Raw genomic sequence first — 17,320 nt, 5'->3', positions numbered from 1 at the left:
GACATCTCACTATCAAGGGACAGTCCACACTGTGAAAAAGTTTAAGAACTGTTCTCCAGCTCTATTCTACCTGCTGCATGGACTCAAAATATTGTCAATAAATATCACAAAACAGAAATAATTAAATTACCCAGATTATAAATAAAACATTGGGAGTGGGAATTGTATTAGGTAAAAAATTCTGTTAAGATTTTTGCATTTTTATTGCCATTTTGTGTGTATGATCCACTTTTGTCCTCCCCGCCCCACTCCAAAAGAAAAAAAACAACCTAAAAACTGCATCTTTTGGGTTACAAATATACATTTTATAATTTGAATTTTTGTTCAGATGAAACTGCAGCTTTCACATTCAAATATGTGAAAAAAAAAATTTTTTTGCATGCCAGTTGTTGACACTATTTTCTGAATTTTGCATAGTCCTACACAAAATATCAGCAAGAAATTTGTAACACCACTTCGATAGCCTTGGGGGAGGGGAAATCTGAAATGTATTAAACTAAAACATTTAAATAAGCCCCCAAATTTTCTCAGAGATAAATTGCGATGGTCACACTCCCATATTTTGTTCTTGACACTTTCCAGTCTTAAATTTCAGGAAATGGAGGGAAGGGAAGAGAAGGATTTGCTTCTTTGGTTTAGTGTCTGTCTGGGTCTCTTGCTCTTTCTTCTGCTGGAGTTGATCTATAACAACCAAAAATACGGTAGATATGACGAGAGTGGCTCCTGCTATGTAAAAGCCTGCACTGTAATTTTCTGCCATGTCCACAATCAGACCTGGTGGGAAAAGCAAATGACAGTGGTGGTGATTTGTCAGGAAGAAATTAATGAGAATTGCTGAGAGAACTTATTAAGAAGAGGAACACCTTTTCTTTGCATTTGTTTCATCTTCTGGCTTTGTAAGGGTTAATTCACCAGTTTAAGAAACTTGTCATGACCGCAAATGTAGAAAAGGTGTAGGCCCATATTTACAAAACGAGTTGTCTAAATTGCTCTGTTTGCAAGTGCACCCATCATGCTTGCTGATGGGCTCTTTGTTCAAACGCAGTGGGTAACTGTGTGTGTAAGCATCTGTTAGTGGGTGCAGTCACGAGTTCTGCAGGTGCAAATTTGGGGTGCAACAGACAAATGCCTGGGTACAACTTAACCAGTCACAAATTCACTGCCACAAAATTTGGCTACATGGACTATGCAGTATCTGACTGCTTGTTACTTAGAAGCCAATAGCACCAGTTTGGCTGGCTAGCATCCCAGGTTTTGAGCATCTGTCCTAGTGAATTGGTTTCCCACCTAATTTCCAAGAACTGTACAGCAGGCAATGGTCTCCTACTGTGCTCTTTGCTAGTTGCCTCCCCCTCAGCAGCAGCAACTACTGCAGAGTGGGAGGATGCAGAGTGCTAGTGAGACCACAAACAGGGACAGGAGGCAACAAAGAGCAGGGGGAGGTGTGTGTGTGGGGGGAAGGGAACAATCTATGGGAGGGTAGAGGGAACAGAAATTGGGAAGAAGCCATGTAGGGAAAGGAAGAGCAAAGGGTGAACCATAGAGGTTAGAAGGGAGAGCCCTGAGGGGCAGAGGTGAGCAGGTGAGCCATATGGGTATGATCCGAGAATAGAAGGGGGGCCATTGTGGGGTGGAAGAAGGAAATGATAGATTATACTTAGATGAAATTTCCAACAATTGAGTGGCCACTGGAGGGTTTGTGCTATCTCTGGTGAATCCTGTGGTGTTTTCCTGACCCTCCTAAGAGGAATGTCCCCTAAAATTCACCAAATCAGTGGATAGGAGCCTCATTGTGTTCAGTGTGTTAGAGAATGTAATGTAGCTATTTCCTCCTCACGTACATGTTGGCACTAACTATGTTAGTGTCAGACCTAGACCAGCTCAGATTAATATGGGGGATGGGGAAAAACATTAACACTTGTTAGATCCCTTTATTTGTGATGAGCCAAGCTTAACTCTAGGGCAAGCAAGTGCAATACCCCTGAAGTCAATGGAGTTTGCACCTGTTCACACCAGGGCTGAAGTTGGACCAGTGACACCACTTTGTAAACTAAGTGCATGGTATTTTCTGACTCCCCTCAGGGAGTGTGGGGGCTCCTCCATTTTCTCATCCACTCTTGCCTCAAAGACCCTATACACTCAGCAGAAAAGGACCTATGGAGATATGTTTTGCCATATCAGATTCTATTGGTGGACTACCAAGCCTGATACCCCATCTCAAATAGTGACTAATGATCTAGCATGCCAATGTACATGTGCAGATACAGTCATCCAAGGGCAACATGAAGCTCTTCCGTTGGAATGTGCTGGGAAGAGTACTTCATTTGAAGTATCTGTTATAACATCAGACACTATGTAGCTGCAACTCTCCATGCTAACTGCAGCAGAGACTATTAGATCACCCCTATCGTAGTATTTTTAAAAGGAACAGTTCAAAGCACAGTGTACTTTATCCCTTATTTTGTGTGCTGGTGAAAGATGCCCACCAGGCTGAGAGCTCTACAGAATGAAATTCTCTGTTTAGCCACAAAACCGGGGGACAGCACAGATAGCGGCACATTTATATACATAAAAACAAACGCTACAGTATTGTGCTGTAGTCGCTAAGTGCAATGCAGTGTTGCTGTTGTAAGGTGGTATATTTTTAGACAGTCACTGGAGAGCACTGTAGTAGTTTTCAGAAGGGGAGTGTGAGCTTCTCCATGGCACCCTGCTAGTGAGTCTCAGCCCTGACCTGGGGAAGAAGTTGGTCCGGTCTTCAGGTCCATTCTGTCCTTAGCTTCTCTGCTGTTTAGGACAGTTTATTTTTCAAAGAATCATAACAGTTAGAGAGAGAAGAAACTCTTATTTCTAGCCAGGCTTCAACAGGGCCTGCAGATACCACAGTGACAGGTATGGTATAAGAACATGAATGGATGGATAGGATATTGTGGGTGCACAATCATGCTGTGGCAGTGAAATGCAGGCACACACTCACATCCATCTCTAGACAACTTCCTGGTTTGCTAATGTAGTCAGGTAAGTTAGACTGCTCAATGGATGCAGTTGCAGATGTAGTTAATTGTGCCTAGAATGCCTGAGGCCGTCGGACCAGAACTATATGGAAAAGGGCTCTAAAAATTTCTTACTTTCTGAAATGGTTCTGTTACATGGGACTGATTCAAAGTCATTGGAAAGACTCCCGCTAAATTCAATGGCCTTTGAATTAGTGCTCATATGCATTGGCTTACAATCACATTGGCCTTTTCTCTGCTGTATCACATGGCAAAATTATATCTACTTTGCTGTCCATTGCAACCCCAAAGTCTCAGGCAGCATTACTGCTTAATATCCTGCTTGGATATCTGTTTTTCTGCACTCTTTGCACTTGAATTTTTCCAAGTTAAATTTTTACAGCTTCTATTTCTACCCATTCAAGGTTTCTTTATGTGGCCTATCTCTTCCCACTAGTTTTTGTGCCACCTCTCCATTTAATATATTGATTGGTGAGATGCTGCCAGAAAACATATTGGTATGTCTAGTAGCATTTCCTTAAGATGCACGTGTTGCACAGCCTAGGTAGCCAAGCTTTGAGCTGAGGTTCTCTGCAGTAGGCCAGAAGGGGCTGGAATCCTCCCACAGCTGTTACCTCAGAGCAGTACCAGCCCTACTCTGTGGCCAATACTACAGTCTCAGGGCTGCAGTAGCCTCCACAGTTCCTACCGTGTAATCATGGCTATATCCCCCCTACTCTGTTTCTCCAACAAACGTGCTCTCTATGCTGGGAGTCCCACAGAATTGGACTCCATGGCAGGGGTGGCAAGTTATATGAGCACGTGGTGCCCATGTTCCAGGAATATTCAGGGCCTGGGGGCCCGGCTCCACCAATGTTCGGGGCTGGGTCTCTCCCCCAGCCCCATCTGCCGCCCCCAGGTGATTTAAAAGGGTCAGGGGGCCTCCGACCACCACCACCAGCAGTGCAGCAGGGCTAAGGCGGCTCCCTGCCCAGCCTTGCTCTGCACCCCTCCTGGAAGTGCGCCGCCCCCCCCCTTCCCGAGCGCCAACTCCGCAGCTCCCACTGGCTGGGAACTGTGGCCAATTGGAGCTGCGGGGGCGGTGTCTCAGGGCAGCAGCACACAGAGACCCCCTCAGCCCCTCCACCCCACCTAGGAGCCGCTGCCAAAGGGGTGTGCCGGTCGCTTTCGGGAGCCGCCTGAGGTAAATGCCGCACCCCTCACCCACACCCAACCCCCTGCCCCAGCCCAGAGCCTGCCCCTGCACCCAAACTCCCTCCCAGAGCATTAAGCAGGTGTGTGTATGTGTGTGTGTGGGGGGGGGGACTTGGACCCATTCTTGGCACCACCAAAAATTATACCAACCTGCTGCCCCACCTGCTCCATGGTGTGCAGAGGGCATGAATGCCGGCAGGAATCCTTCCACTCTCCCACCAGTTTCACTGCTGGGAGGGCCCCACACATAGGGAGGAGAAGGGACAAAATTTTTTCCATAGGATTTAGTCTGATTCTTTGTATTATAGATTTTGTAGCTCAGTTAACTAGAGATGGGCTTGAGAGATGGCTAAAATCCATATTAGGGGGAAATTTGGACCAGATCTAAACTTCTCAGTTTGAGCCTATCGCTAGGAAATAATTAGCATTTCACTAATAAGCTGTGTTTATGAAAGTGTCATCTCAACTTACCAGCAAGAGGAGGCCCCAGAAAACCTCCAGTGCTTCGAATGAGCATAAAGAGCCCCAGGGCACTGTCAAAATCTGACATGCCCACGACATCTGCCAGCACTGTGATGTGGATGGAGACTGTCGTGCCAAAGAAAAAACCATAGAAGCCAGTGAATATTGCCAGAGACAGATAATTGTTAGCCAGCGGCAATAGCATCAAAGATGTGCTGATCAGAACAACTGTCATTGTCAGCAAGTGTATAGTCCTAGTAAGGTGGAGGTTAGCATACCAGCCACACAACAACCTGCCCATGAAGTCTGCTATAGCCAAAATGGACAGGAGCGATGCAGTCCAAGACTCATCTATCCTTAGGCTGTAGCTAAGTGGAACCAAAAATAATGGGGGAATGAAAAAACTCATAGCAGCTAAAATACCAAAAATGGCATAAAGAATAAACTCCAGTCTCTTCACAAGCATCCAGTTGAATGTTTTTTGTGTGATGGGAGATGCATGTTCCTTGCCAGTCACAGGCACAACCTTGCCGGATGGTCTCTGAGCTTCAGAACTCCTAGCTTCAAGAACACAACGGTCCTTCAGGGGTCGCATCAGTGCTCCACAGACGCATATATTAAGTTGAATGCCACCGATGATCAACAGAGCACTCTTCCACCCATATAAACCAATTAACCACTGAAAAAAAGGGCCAAAGGTGAATGCAAAGGCACATTCCCCAGCACTGACAATAGCATTGGCCAAAGCCCTTCTGTTAGAGAAATAATGGCTGACAATGCTAATAGGTGATGTCCATGAAAAGGAAATCCCAAGACCTGTATGGGGAGAGAAGAAAAGTTAGACTTAACCATGCTATCGTATCCAGGCAGGAGCACACAGTTACAGCAGAAAATGCTTTCACACTATTAAATCTGTGTTAAATTTCATAGTTAAAATCAGGAATTGTAAAAAGTTATGCTTCCATCAGCAGCATTAGCTCAGCTGTGTTACACATTCTGTATGTTTGTGTCAGGCGTTTTATGACGTTTAGGTACATGTTTAACCAGAACAATAGGAATACAAAGTAGTGCATATAGATAACTTCGCATTATTGTCCTCCTCACTGCACAACTTTTGTCTTTCCAAAGACTACTGACCAATTTGCTACTGGCTGAAACAAGTCATGCAGCTTAAACTGGATACACACAGAGTGAAAATGTCCTGAGCCATATCCATGTGTTAGTCTGAGGTGCATTCAAGTGCAGGATCTGAGGAAGGGAGTGAAGATGGCATTATGACATCTTTATGTGGTCCTCATTCTTAGGACAGCCTGGAAGGATTTGACCTTACAGTTGGTGTAAGCTGGAGCACCGCTAACAGCTCCCCAGGGTAAATTCTGCTGGCCCAGTATTGCCAGATTTCAAGAAGCTCTGGCTCCAGACATGTCTTCTCACACAACCAGGATGGAAGCAGAAATGGGTTACTATGCCAGCTTTATTCCCTGGTCAAGGGGAATCCCCAGCAGGCTGATTAAGCTAGCTTTCCATCCTACTTGCATCATTGGAACAGGCTGAGGATCTGGCCCTGTGGTGCAGGGTAATGGCCCCGAGATTTAACTTATTCTACACAAAGTGCAGCATTAGGGACACACGTTCTTGCACTTCTGCTACTTTTAGGTCCCTCAGATTCACTGCAAAATCCTTAATGCCCGATTAGTTTAAAAATCAAAAGCTGCTGATTTTCTAGTTGCAGTTAGCCTTCATTTTCTCTTGCAACTATCTATCTATTATGATTATTTGCAATCGCAATTTTCTGGTGCGGAGTCCTACCCACATAAATAGGGGGGAGGGGTAAACGTGCATTAAAGCTTTAAAATAGAACCAGTAACATACAGCAGAAATTCAATATATTAAAAAACCGCCAAAAAAAATCACCCTAAATGAGGGATCAGAAGTGCAGGTGTGTGACATCATTTTGATTGTACCTTGTAGGAAGCCAGTAGTTGTATACATCCAGACAGTGTTGAAACCAAAAGACCCCAGTGTCATTCCTGAGAAAGCCAGGAGTCCTCCAATGATCACAACTGCTCGATGAGTGTATCTTGCACACAGGCTGCTAGCTACTGGTGCTAAAACAACAACAAAATAAGGATAAGGCAACATTAGGACATGAAGCTTGCTAAACCAATTACACAAGAAAGGAGAACATTTAAGGGAAAGTTTACCTGGCATCTGTCTTGTCCAGTATTCTGTTATCTTTACACGTGTGAGGAAAATTAGAGCTGAATTCCATTGTGCTGATCTGAGAGGATGGTTTTGCCCCCCAAATGTAAGACTCCCTACTGAGGAAGGACAGCTCTAGCAGCATAATCAGAATGTGTTCAGGGAGGGGCATTCTGGGGTAGAAAGCAGACTTTCTGCAGAAAAAAAGAATTTCAACATTTCCTTTGTGGAAGAGTCCCATTGAATTTAACTAAACTAATAATATTCTGTAGAAATGACTCTAAACTTTTAATAGAGAATGAGATCCCAGTTATCTGATATTTAAGTCAAATTATTAGATTTTAGTACTAGAGCATTATTTATCTGCTAAAGTTTGGCTTTAAAACTTCTATAGAAAAGCGATCTGTTACACTCTAGTGCTTACCCAAATGGGGCTGTAAAAAACAGTAATTCCACGGGCAGAGAGTTGATAAAACCGACTCCTTCTTGAAGTTGCAAACCTTTTGTAATGTGCTGAGGAGGTGCAGAAGATCCACATTTGACTTGAGGTATTTTTCCTATGTGTTCTCAGATTCAGTCTCTAACTTGTTGGACATTAGGAGCTTCTGCATCTCTTGGTGAGCTATGAGAACTGTACAACACAACTGAAACAGCACAGTATATATAGTCGCCATGGGTACTGAGCAGTTCTTCGCAATGGTTGGTTCTTTTGCTGGTCATTCACAACTTGCTGCAAAAATTCCCAAAACTTAAGACCCTGTGATCCAATCACATTTCAGAAGCATCAGTAATGTTTAGATACTCCTCTGAGTGTAATCCAGTGCTCTTTGAACTCAGTGACTATCTGTTCATCGATGGTATTGGGCATTGGATCAGATGCTTACTGCCCACCATTTAAAACACTGTTTTATCTTCTGTGTAGTTACTGAAGTGACAAGAAGCTGTGTGAAATTGTATGAAGTTTCTATAATCGCTAGAGGGAGCTGAGGTGACACCTCACAGCGTTATTTTATTTTACTTTAAGAAGTAAGGGCTAGCAATTTCATACAAATGAAGGTCCTAAGCTCATAGAAATTAGAGTCTGAGGAGGGAATGCCATTTAGCTCACTGGGTCAAAGTCAGACTGGGAGCAAATTGTTTTCAACTTGTTTAAATACCTATTTATATAAAACCCCAGCAAGTGCAAATGGTCGCTGTTAACATTCAGACATTTCAATAAGATTGTTTATCTTGTATCTTGTTTTAAATATTACAGTAGGAAATCTCTACCCTTGGGTGAGGAATAACAAAGGGAAAGAGAGTGTGTGTGTGTGTGTGTGTGCGGGGGGAAGCAATTGGGGGAGGGAGGGAAATGAAGCCACAACTATGCTAAGAGTAATAGTAAAGGTACAGCCTGAAGCTAGGAAATTCATGACTGACTGGATGAATTCTGAACAGACCAACTGGCTTCTTACACAGTAGTCTCAACCTGTTGACTGATGCTAAACTTGCTGGGAATGAACAGCTTGATGGGTACATCCTGTGCTGCCTACTATACCTGGAACATCAGTTTATAGAGGCAGCACAGGAGCTACAAGAGGAAGAGTGTGTGTGTGGGGGAGGGGGAGAACAAAGTATTTGGCCTCAGTAGCTTCAACGGGCAAAAGAGTTTGGAACCACTAATATGTTCTGTGCTGTTGCCTGAGTGCTATTGTTCATGGCCTCTGCCCATTCGTTCATGCACATGTCTAACGTGCAAATCCTGGTGTAGAGTATGGAACAGCCCAAGTTTTTTTGCAAGTTAGAACACGTACACGTGAATAATAGATGCTGAGATGGCTGGTAGAGATGAGGCCTCCTGCTGCAAACTGCTCAAGAAAGTGGGGAGCTGCCATTTACTCCACCCAAGGCTGAGTGCTCTACCCACTAACTAAATACTCAGCAGCTTTTCACGAATCTTTGATTCACTGTGGTTAAAGGTAACATTTAGATGGAACAGTTATCATCCATACCAATTATGAGGGGCAGTGAACTTGGTCTAGGGGGATGACTGTATAATATTTACAGATACTTTGCCGTTCTATAGTCTGTTCCATCCAAAGATCTCACAGTGTGTAACTGATATTAATGAATTAAGCATCAAAACACTCCTGTGATGATATGACCCCTACTATATGGATAGGAAACTGAGAAGAGAGACAGTTTATACAATTTGCCTAAGGTCACACAGTGAATCCGTGGACAATCCATAAACAGAAGACAATGCTAGCCCTCCGGATGGTGTAGTTTATTGCTGCTGTTGTACTGTTGATACTAGCTTGAGAGGACATCATATTTTCCAGGCTACTGTAAGACTGCCCATTTTCAAAGTTGGATGGTTTTGGGGAAAAAAGTTGCCTCAAAGGGTCAGATAGTGGAAAACATTTGTCACCAATTTATTTTGTCCTCCCCACTCCTCAAATACCTCCACATAAAACTCTCTAAATATGGATTTCACAGTTGAGGATAATTTTGGGTTAAAAACAGTTTGGGATAAAAGAAGAACTGACCTGAAACTTTCCCCACAACTGAAACTAACCCTACACCTTTTTTTGAGGTAATACTTAATATATGTGTGTGTTATGTACCCTTAGCTGAAACTAGAATGTCTCATGAGATTCCCAGTCACTGGAAAGATTCTGATAAATTCTGACAAGTTTCTGAATGGAAACTTTCTAACCAACTATTAAATCACAAAATTCATTTCCTTACCCCTACACTCTGGCACTGGGAAGAAAACTGTCTTGTATTCATGTAATCTGACTAGCCTCAGAGCCTGCTGAGCAGATGTATTTTTGGAATTGACCCCCAAACTTTTTTTTTTTTTTTTGGTGGAAGAAGTGAATTTGTGTCTCAGAAGGAGCAACCATTTCTCTGGCAGTTTATTTTTATTGTTTTAAATATTTGAAATTGTTTGGGGGTTTGAGATCTTGGGATAAGTATTAGGGAGATGGATTAGTGGGCAGAGTTTGCAGCCAGAGACATGTGGAAAAAGTATTTATTAGAAGCCTGTGTAATTTAGTACAGGCTTCTCCAACATATTACATGGTAGCACTGTCATATATAAAGAATGCAGGAATGGGGTACGTCTAGGTCTTCCTTAGTCACTGGCAATTCCCAACTACTACAATAGCCCCTTGATTGCTACTGGCAATCTTAATAAACTAGTAGGTTGCTTTAAACTGAATTATGCCGGGAGACTGGCTTGGCATGCAGCCAGCTAAAGATTGGGGGAATGGAAAGGTCATGCTTGCACAGAGCTATGCTGCACACTTGAGATCTAGGCCTGATTTTAATTTCATTCAGAGATTTCAAAGTGGGTCAGTATTATAATTATTATCATCCCCATTTTACAGATGGGAAAACTGACACACAGGTTTTTGTGGCTTGCCCCATATTATGAGGAGAGAACCCTGGTCTCTTGATTGCCAAAGTGCCACTATTTGTTCTTACTGAACATTCTGCCTTTCCCTTCATCTTTTAATTTTTGGCAGATAGTAGATGTGTGGATGTAGTTCTAGAACTGGATCAGGTGGGTTGAATGTTAGTGTAAACATACCCTGTATTTACTTACTCTGTTACTTTATATACCTGTGTGTGTGTTTGCCCTGGAGGGATGTGTTTCTGTATATAGTTAGATAGACATGACTTCCTTTGTGTGTCTGGCAAGTTTGTGAAAATACCTAATGAAATATGAATCACACAATAAACACAGAGACCATTGGGGGCAGGAGGGGACACTTTTACTCACCTCCTAAGTGAAACATGGCAATAGTTATCGATGTAATCCAGGAAGTGGTGCTTGCAAGTTCATCAAAGTGCTGTTGAATTTCAACAAAGAACAAACCAAAGGTCTTTAGGACAGCAGTGGTAAGGCCCATTACTATGAAGGCTGAAACCACCACAACCCATCCGTAGCCACCATCTGGTAGGCTGTTTACTCTGCCCTGCATCTTTTCTATAGCTTGAGTTTTCTTTCAGATTTTTGTGTGTGAGGATTTTTTTTGTAGTAGCTCTGCAAAACAATAAAAGGCCCAGCATTAAAGAGATGTCACCCACTTCTCTGGAAATGACTAGTGATCAACTACAGGCACAGCGCTCAAGCAAAGAATAATGTGCATTTCAGTAATTTTGGTTTAACGCATTTGCTGAAGGGTCCGTGAGCTGGGAAGCAGGAGTCTCAGAAGAGGGAGAAAAAGAGCAAGAGGACAGGGAGAAAAGGATGAAGAATGAGAAGACAAATGAGGAAGTAGAAATAGAAAAAAGAGAGTGAAAAAGACAGAGGAAGAGATGGGCATATTCTTAAAGAATGGAACCAGCGAGCCAGCTCATTCTGAGCCTTCAACAGCCCCAGCTTGCCCAGTTTTTGAAGCTGTGCTGTTAAGGCTGCCAAGCCCAAAATTTGATTCCTGCCATGACATTATGTACTTTAAAATATCCCTTAGGCATCAACTTCTCCATCCCCACCAGCTCTCTAAAACCAGGGCTACAGCTATCTGTAAATTGCTGCCGTAGGGCTGAGCTAAACAACCACTCTGTCATGTGTGCATAAGACATGAGCATACACATCATGCTGTTCCTCTGGTGTGACTCAGTAGGAGATAGCAGGAATCGTCTCAGTTTCCGTCTCTGAGCTCCAGAGGATAGGAAAGATGTCAGTTTCAATCTTCTGTGAGCCTACAAGAGTGGAATTGACAGGGAGAGCAGCAGGTCACTGCTCATGCATCCTCATGTGCACAGCAATGGCCCTGAACATGTTGGATTTCTCATTGCTGGGTCGCCCAGTTTAGCAGCTGACTTTATAAGCCAATTGCAGACCCCAGTGGCAAGTATGATGAGTTACCTTATTGCCTGGGGTACATTTTAAAACAGAACAAGTTCAAGTAAGAGAAGTTGTGTTTGGGACCTCTGAACCTTGACACTGTCTTTTTAATCACTGTGTAGATGCCTTGATCATTGCAGACAAAGCCTTCTCTTGTTCCTGCTTGTATCCTGAACAATGGTGAAGAGGCATTTTGGAGTAAGAGTCATAAATTGTAGATAAACCTAACAATCCCGTGTATTAATTTGACATGCACAGAAGGAATATGGAAAATGAAAAGGAACATTCTGCCTGAACCTGAACAATGAAATAACTTTTCAGTACTTCAGAGTAACATCAAATTCTATGAGCAGGAGGGCTGAGCCTACATAATAGGAGACAATTCTGCATAAGATCCTATAACAGGTGAAGACAATAGTTGTCTTACCTGCATGTCAGCAAGTCTGAGCTCCATGCTGAAAAGCATTCTATGTGTTGTTCTAGGTCCCTGTAGAACATATCAGTGAATCAGTGTTTGACCTGCACGGGGGCAGTGGGTAAAGGCCTAATAGTGGTGGTTTGGGGTGTTATCCTTAGTGGAGATATTTTAATAGATCTCATTTGGTACATTCCTGAGAGAGAGAGTTGTTCCTCTGAAGTCCTATGAACTTGGGATTGTCAGCCTTGCAGGGGTGGTTGGCAAGTGGCTGAATTCTATCAGACACCGGAAAATGCTTCTTACTCCCCACCATTTTCTGTAGGCCTGGCTGTAAGCATGTATACCAGGGGTTAAAAGAGACCTGGTGTGGAAGACCATTTTAATCAAAGAGGGAGGATGTGTGCTGTGTGCCGAAGATTATCTTGTTACTTGTATTAATCTGTGTGTGTGTGTGTGTGTGTGTGTGTGTATGCGCGCGCGCGCAGCTGGAAGGTGTGACGATTATGGAGCCCAGACCCTGCAGAACTCACCTGCCACAAAATGCCAACTGTAAGCCCCAAGGTAACCTCGCACAAATGATGTTCTGAGAGCACCAAACACTCTTCAGAATAAAAAGGAACCATCTGAGCAACTTTTTGAGCCAGAGCAAAAAATGCTTGAAGCTCCCCTCTGTAAGAGGCTGAAGCAAAGGAACTTTTCTGCCACATGTCTGGCTCTCATTTCTGACTGATATGTGGAACTGGATGTATTTGCATAACAGAGACAGGGCTGGCTGCAAAAGACAGACAAGTGAATCAGCTGCAAAGGGCACTGAACTATGTCCAAAAATCTCCCTAAAACCCAGACAAAATAAATACTCAAGAGAAGAAGGAATATCTTGTGGTTAAGACACCGCACTGGGAATCAGGAAATTTGGGTTCAGTCCCCAGTTCTGTCACCGAATTTCTGTGTGGCCTTGGGCGAGTTACTTAATCTTGTTGTGCCTGTGTTTCCCCACTTGTCAAAAGGGGCTAATGCTCCCATATCTTACCTGAGGTTTTGTGATGCCAAATCCATAAATCTGTACGTGCTCCAATATTGTAAACAAAAATATAGAATAGGGCCAAGTTACAGCTGTGCCCTGGGTTGCTGTGCTGGAAGGAGGCAGATACAATTGGTCTGAGGCACTGGGGAGCACGATTAGGGATGTGGCAGTCATGACCAAATAGGTGAGCAGGGTCATGATGAGGTTATACCCCTGTGCCTGGACAAGAGCATGTAAGCTATGCCTTTGTACAGATAGAATAAGCTCTGCTGTTTGTCATGCTTCACCCCGCACCAAAATAATTATGAAGCCTTACAAAAGTCTAATGTCTTCTGACATCACCTTATACTTTTCAACCTTCCCAGCCTGGCTCTACCACATAAGAGGCATGATTTAGGCCGTAATGTACACAGCAACCTAACTCTCTCCTGCTCCTGAGTGCAAATATACCATCATTTCGGTTATTGCTCATAATTCAGGCTCTGGTTAGTTTTAGTAATCATGGACTTAGACTGGATACCCTCAGTTATTAGAGTAATTAATAATGTTACTGTAACCAGATTTCTAGGAGTTTTCCCTGCCCTGCGGGTACTAGAATGATCTGGTATTGACTGTATATTTTCAGCAAGATTCTACTTTTACCCACTTTCATGCTTGGGTACAAGGAAGTCAACTGACCCATCCAATGACACACAAATGAGACAGTGACTCAGCTGGAAGTAACACCCAATATCTCCTGTCACCTCAATCCTGTGCTCTGCACTTACCACATTTTAGTAGTTAGAACATTTCAAAAGTCCCCACGTTTTCATCTTGCCACTGTGACTTCCCTCTTGAAGGACAGGAGGAAAGGAACACTTTTTGTGTAGGGAAACTTCCCCTTCTCCAGCAGCTGGTTTCCAAAAGGATCTTTTGATTAAAATGTAAAAACTGGGTTGCAAGTACAAGCGGCTTTTCTAGTATCAGACTGCTTCCTAGTTCAGAGCTCTCTCATGGCTGCCAGCATGGGTGCACAGGAAGAGAGGACACACGGAGCCCCTGCACAAAAGGCAGCCACAAAGTTGTTGACTGTGTGTGTGATGGGGAAGCAACCAGTGCTGTTCAACTTAGAGAGCAGATGACCATGATCCCATCTACCTCTGCACACCAGCAGGGCAGTGCTGGGAGCAGTGCTACATCTCCACAATTGACCAGCTACAAAGACATATTGTTCCCCTCACAAATCACTTGCTCAGGCAGGCACTGAAGGTGCTCCCCTGGCTCTCGGAACCAGAATGTAGCTCTAATATTGTTACCAGTATTAGGACACATCAGATTTGTCAGTCAATAATAATAGATAATAATTTTTACTCTTTTATCAATCTACATTTGAGGACTCTAAATAACCTTCAAAGATTCATGAAGTTACACGTTACGGTTGTATGTTAGACAAATAATAGTGTCTCCATTCTGCAGATGGAGAAACTGAGGCACGGCAAGTTTAAATGACTCTTTTCCAGGTCATGTTACAAGTCAGTGGCAGAGCCAGGAATAGAATACGGAAATCCTGAATCCCAGTCTCCTGTTTGAATACAACCCACATAAGGAAATTCCCCATAAATATTTAATTTATTCTGTCAAAGTCTGATCCTGTGAATTCAGTGGAAGTTGAAGATGCTTAGCACCTAGCAGGATCAGGCTCACAGAAAGGAGAAAAATTCAAGTACTGAGCTTTGTGACACTTAAACGAAAGGCACTAGGTAAGAGCAAAGCAATATCATTTTATTATTATTAATCATTTTTTCTTTTCTTTAAGCACCAACCATGGCACCTTGCCTCGTCCCTTGGTCTTCAGAGGCAGGAAACACCACTGAGGTGAATGAGGTACCAAAAAAAGGGGGGAGAGGGGACAGAACAAATCTCTCCATGTAAATGGCTGGTACTGTGACACAATCATTATAAAAGCTACGTTACAGCAAAACTATGTAACCAGTTACAAAAGGGATTGTTTGACTTGAAGATATTTTCATACTGAAAGTCAACTGCTGAATGTCGTTTTAATAAATGAGTGACAAACACATCAGAATAAACCTTTGTTAATTGTCATCAGATTAAAAGTCGGGGGGAGAGCAAAGAACACAAATAGCAATGCATGCTGAAATCCACTTAATGTCTGTGCCGTGTAATCACTGTACAATCAGATACTTTCTAATCTTTATCTGAGGCTATAAATTGGCCCCGACTACACCCTTACACATCAGTTTTGCCCCCACAACTTTCAGGTGTTACATAGCTGCTGATAATTATTGTTCCTGGAGCATAGAGGTAAGAAGCCAGCTTATTTAATAAAATCTTTCTTTCCTATTCCATTAATGTCATTTAAGTGAGGGATAGCCTAAACTAATATAGGCAATAAGCTCACATACATATCTTAACAAGAAGGCTGAGAATGGCAGAATGCTGCCCAGAAGTCCGTCTAAAATAATTAAAGTATAACACCATGCTATGGATTATATTACCTTCTTCAGATAACAGCAGCCCAGGTCTGAGCTGGATATGCAGCTCTTCCTCTACCTTCCAGTGTCACATAAGCTCTTGATTTGTATTGCAAACCACTAGTTCCTGTTGTTCATTCTTCTCCATGTTCAGTCTAGTCAAACAAACCAATCTCTCTCAATTGGGCTATGTGCACTGTACAGGATTTTTAGTCCAAATAGCAGTATAAGATAGGAACTCCTTTTTTTCTAAGTCATTTGTAGGCTCCTCCTACACTCAGAGAGACAGTTGTACACTATTAAGAAAGCAAGGTTGGGTTGGGGAGGTAGGTGGGTAAGAATTCATAATAGGTGTGGTTGTATTTGTATTAGGCATGGGTGTTTGGATCGACAATTATGGGTCACCCCAAGAATCGGGCAAGCCTGAAAGTTTGGATCTGAATCATGCCAGTGTTTGTTGAGAACTAGAGTTTGGTTGTGGCTCATCTCACGTTTCTGAGTGTGTATGCCATGGGCCAGATCCTTCACCACACCTGAGGAGTACACAACACAAGTCAGCTCAAGAGGACTGCAAAGGTGCTACAAAACTTGCCTTTGTGCTCTCCAGATCCTGGGGCTGCTGCATACACAATCAGACCCTTTCACCACATTAGAGCTGGGTTGCAAAGTTCTTTTATGGGCCCAATTCCGTTTGTGAATAAGTGCTTTGCTGGATCGGCGCCTGAGTTCGCACTGTACTTTGCATCTCCCAGCTTCCGCTGCTAGTTTTCGGTTACTGATTCTGTGCTTGGTAATGTTACCAAAATATCGGGTCCACCTAGCTGAGAGCCAATAACAGCCAAACAGGGATAAGGAAGAGTTGCTTTATTCTGCAGAAAAAAGGAGAGTCTTGCACCTTGGTACAAGAACTCTGTTTTACACACTTTACAGATCCTTTATACACTTTCAGGCAAAGGCCCTTGCCATGTTAACACTTGATTGGTGGTTATCAGACTCCTGCTTTTGCTATCTGGTCAGTGAAAACCGGCTTGGGACCAGCTCCAACTACCTTAAGGCCTTGAAAGGGAAGACAGTTGAAAAGTTCAGGCTACTGTGTCCTTTAGGTGTCTGCTTCCCCCTAATGGCTGTTGGCTGACATAATGGCTGCTAGCTGTTAAGGGGGGGTCACTAGTAACTTTCACAGTAAGATTTCAGAGTAGCAGCCGTGTTAGTCTGTATCCGCAAAAAGAACAGGAGTACTTGTGGCACCTTAGAGACTAACAAATTTATTAGAGCATAAGCTTTCGTGGACTACAGCCCACTTCTTCGGATGCTCTATATGCATTTGTTAGTTTCTAAGGTGCCACAAGTACTCCTGTTCTTTTCACAGTAAGAATACATTTCACTGTGGTACAAGTAGTCTGCTAGTGTGACACTTCTGTGCAGGGTTCTATAGCAGTAGCTTATTTGTTTTGCTTGTCCTAGTGATCTGGTGATTTAGGTGCTAGTGACTTGATCAATATTCAGTGTGGGATATATTAGTTAGTTTGTTCCACTGGCCAGGAGGGAAGTACTGTTAAGTCTTTATGCGTGATATTATTAAAAATGGATGATATTTTCTTTTGGATTTAGCTTTTAATCCTCTGGTGCACTGCAGGGAAAGGGAATGTTTGCTGCTTTGTCTGAGGTGACACCAGGCGTTTAGGAGTCATT

General features: G+C 43.1%; 1 protein-coding gene across 1 annotated transcript; it reads right to left on the bottom strand.

Moving 5' to 3' along the window:
- Positions 1–547: 547 nt before the first annotated feature.
- LOC128839332 (monocarboxylate transporter 7-like) lies at positions 548–10,843 on the bottom strand. The gene is made up of 4 exons (XM_054032234.1): positions 10,642–10,843; positions 6,635–6,778; positions 4,680–5,486; positions 548–774 (listed from the first exon to the last, which is right to left on the bottom strand). The coding sequence occupies exons 1-4, from the start codon at positions 10,841–10,843 to the stop codon at positions 548–550; spliced, it is 1,380 nt and encodes a 459-aa protein (XP_053888209.1).
- Positions 10,844–17,320: the final 6,477 nt, after the last annotated feature.

The sequence above is a fragment of the Malaclemys terrapin genome, chromosome 6, assembly GCF_027887155.1.
Source record: "Malaclemys terrapin pileata isolate rMalTer1 chromosome 6, rMalTer1.hap1, whole genome shotgun sequence".
Lineage (NCBI taxonomy): Eukaryota > Metazoa > Chordata > Testudines > Emydidae > Malaclemys > Malaclemys terrapin.
Note: the sequence above shows the minus strand (reverse complement) of the source record. Positions and strands in the feature narration are given on the sequence as shown.

Bases quoted from the DNA above. Each gene is read 5' to 3' on its own strand.
- LOC128839332 (XM_054032234.1), bottom strand. From the start codon at position 10,843: ATGCAGGGCAGAGTAAACAGCCTACCAGATGGTGGCTACGGATGGGTT. The intron at 6,779-10,641 runs GTGAGTAAAAGT...TTGTTGTTTTAG, and splicing joins TGCCATGTTTCACTTAGGAG to CACCAGTAGCTAGCAGCCTG. The intron at 5,487-6,634 runs GTACAATCAAAA...CTCCCCATACAG, and splicing joins AACTACTGGCTTCCTACAAG to GTCTTGGGATTTCCTTTTCA.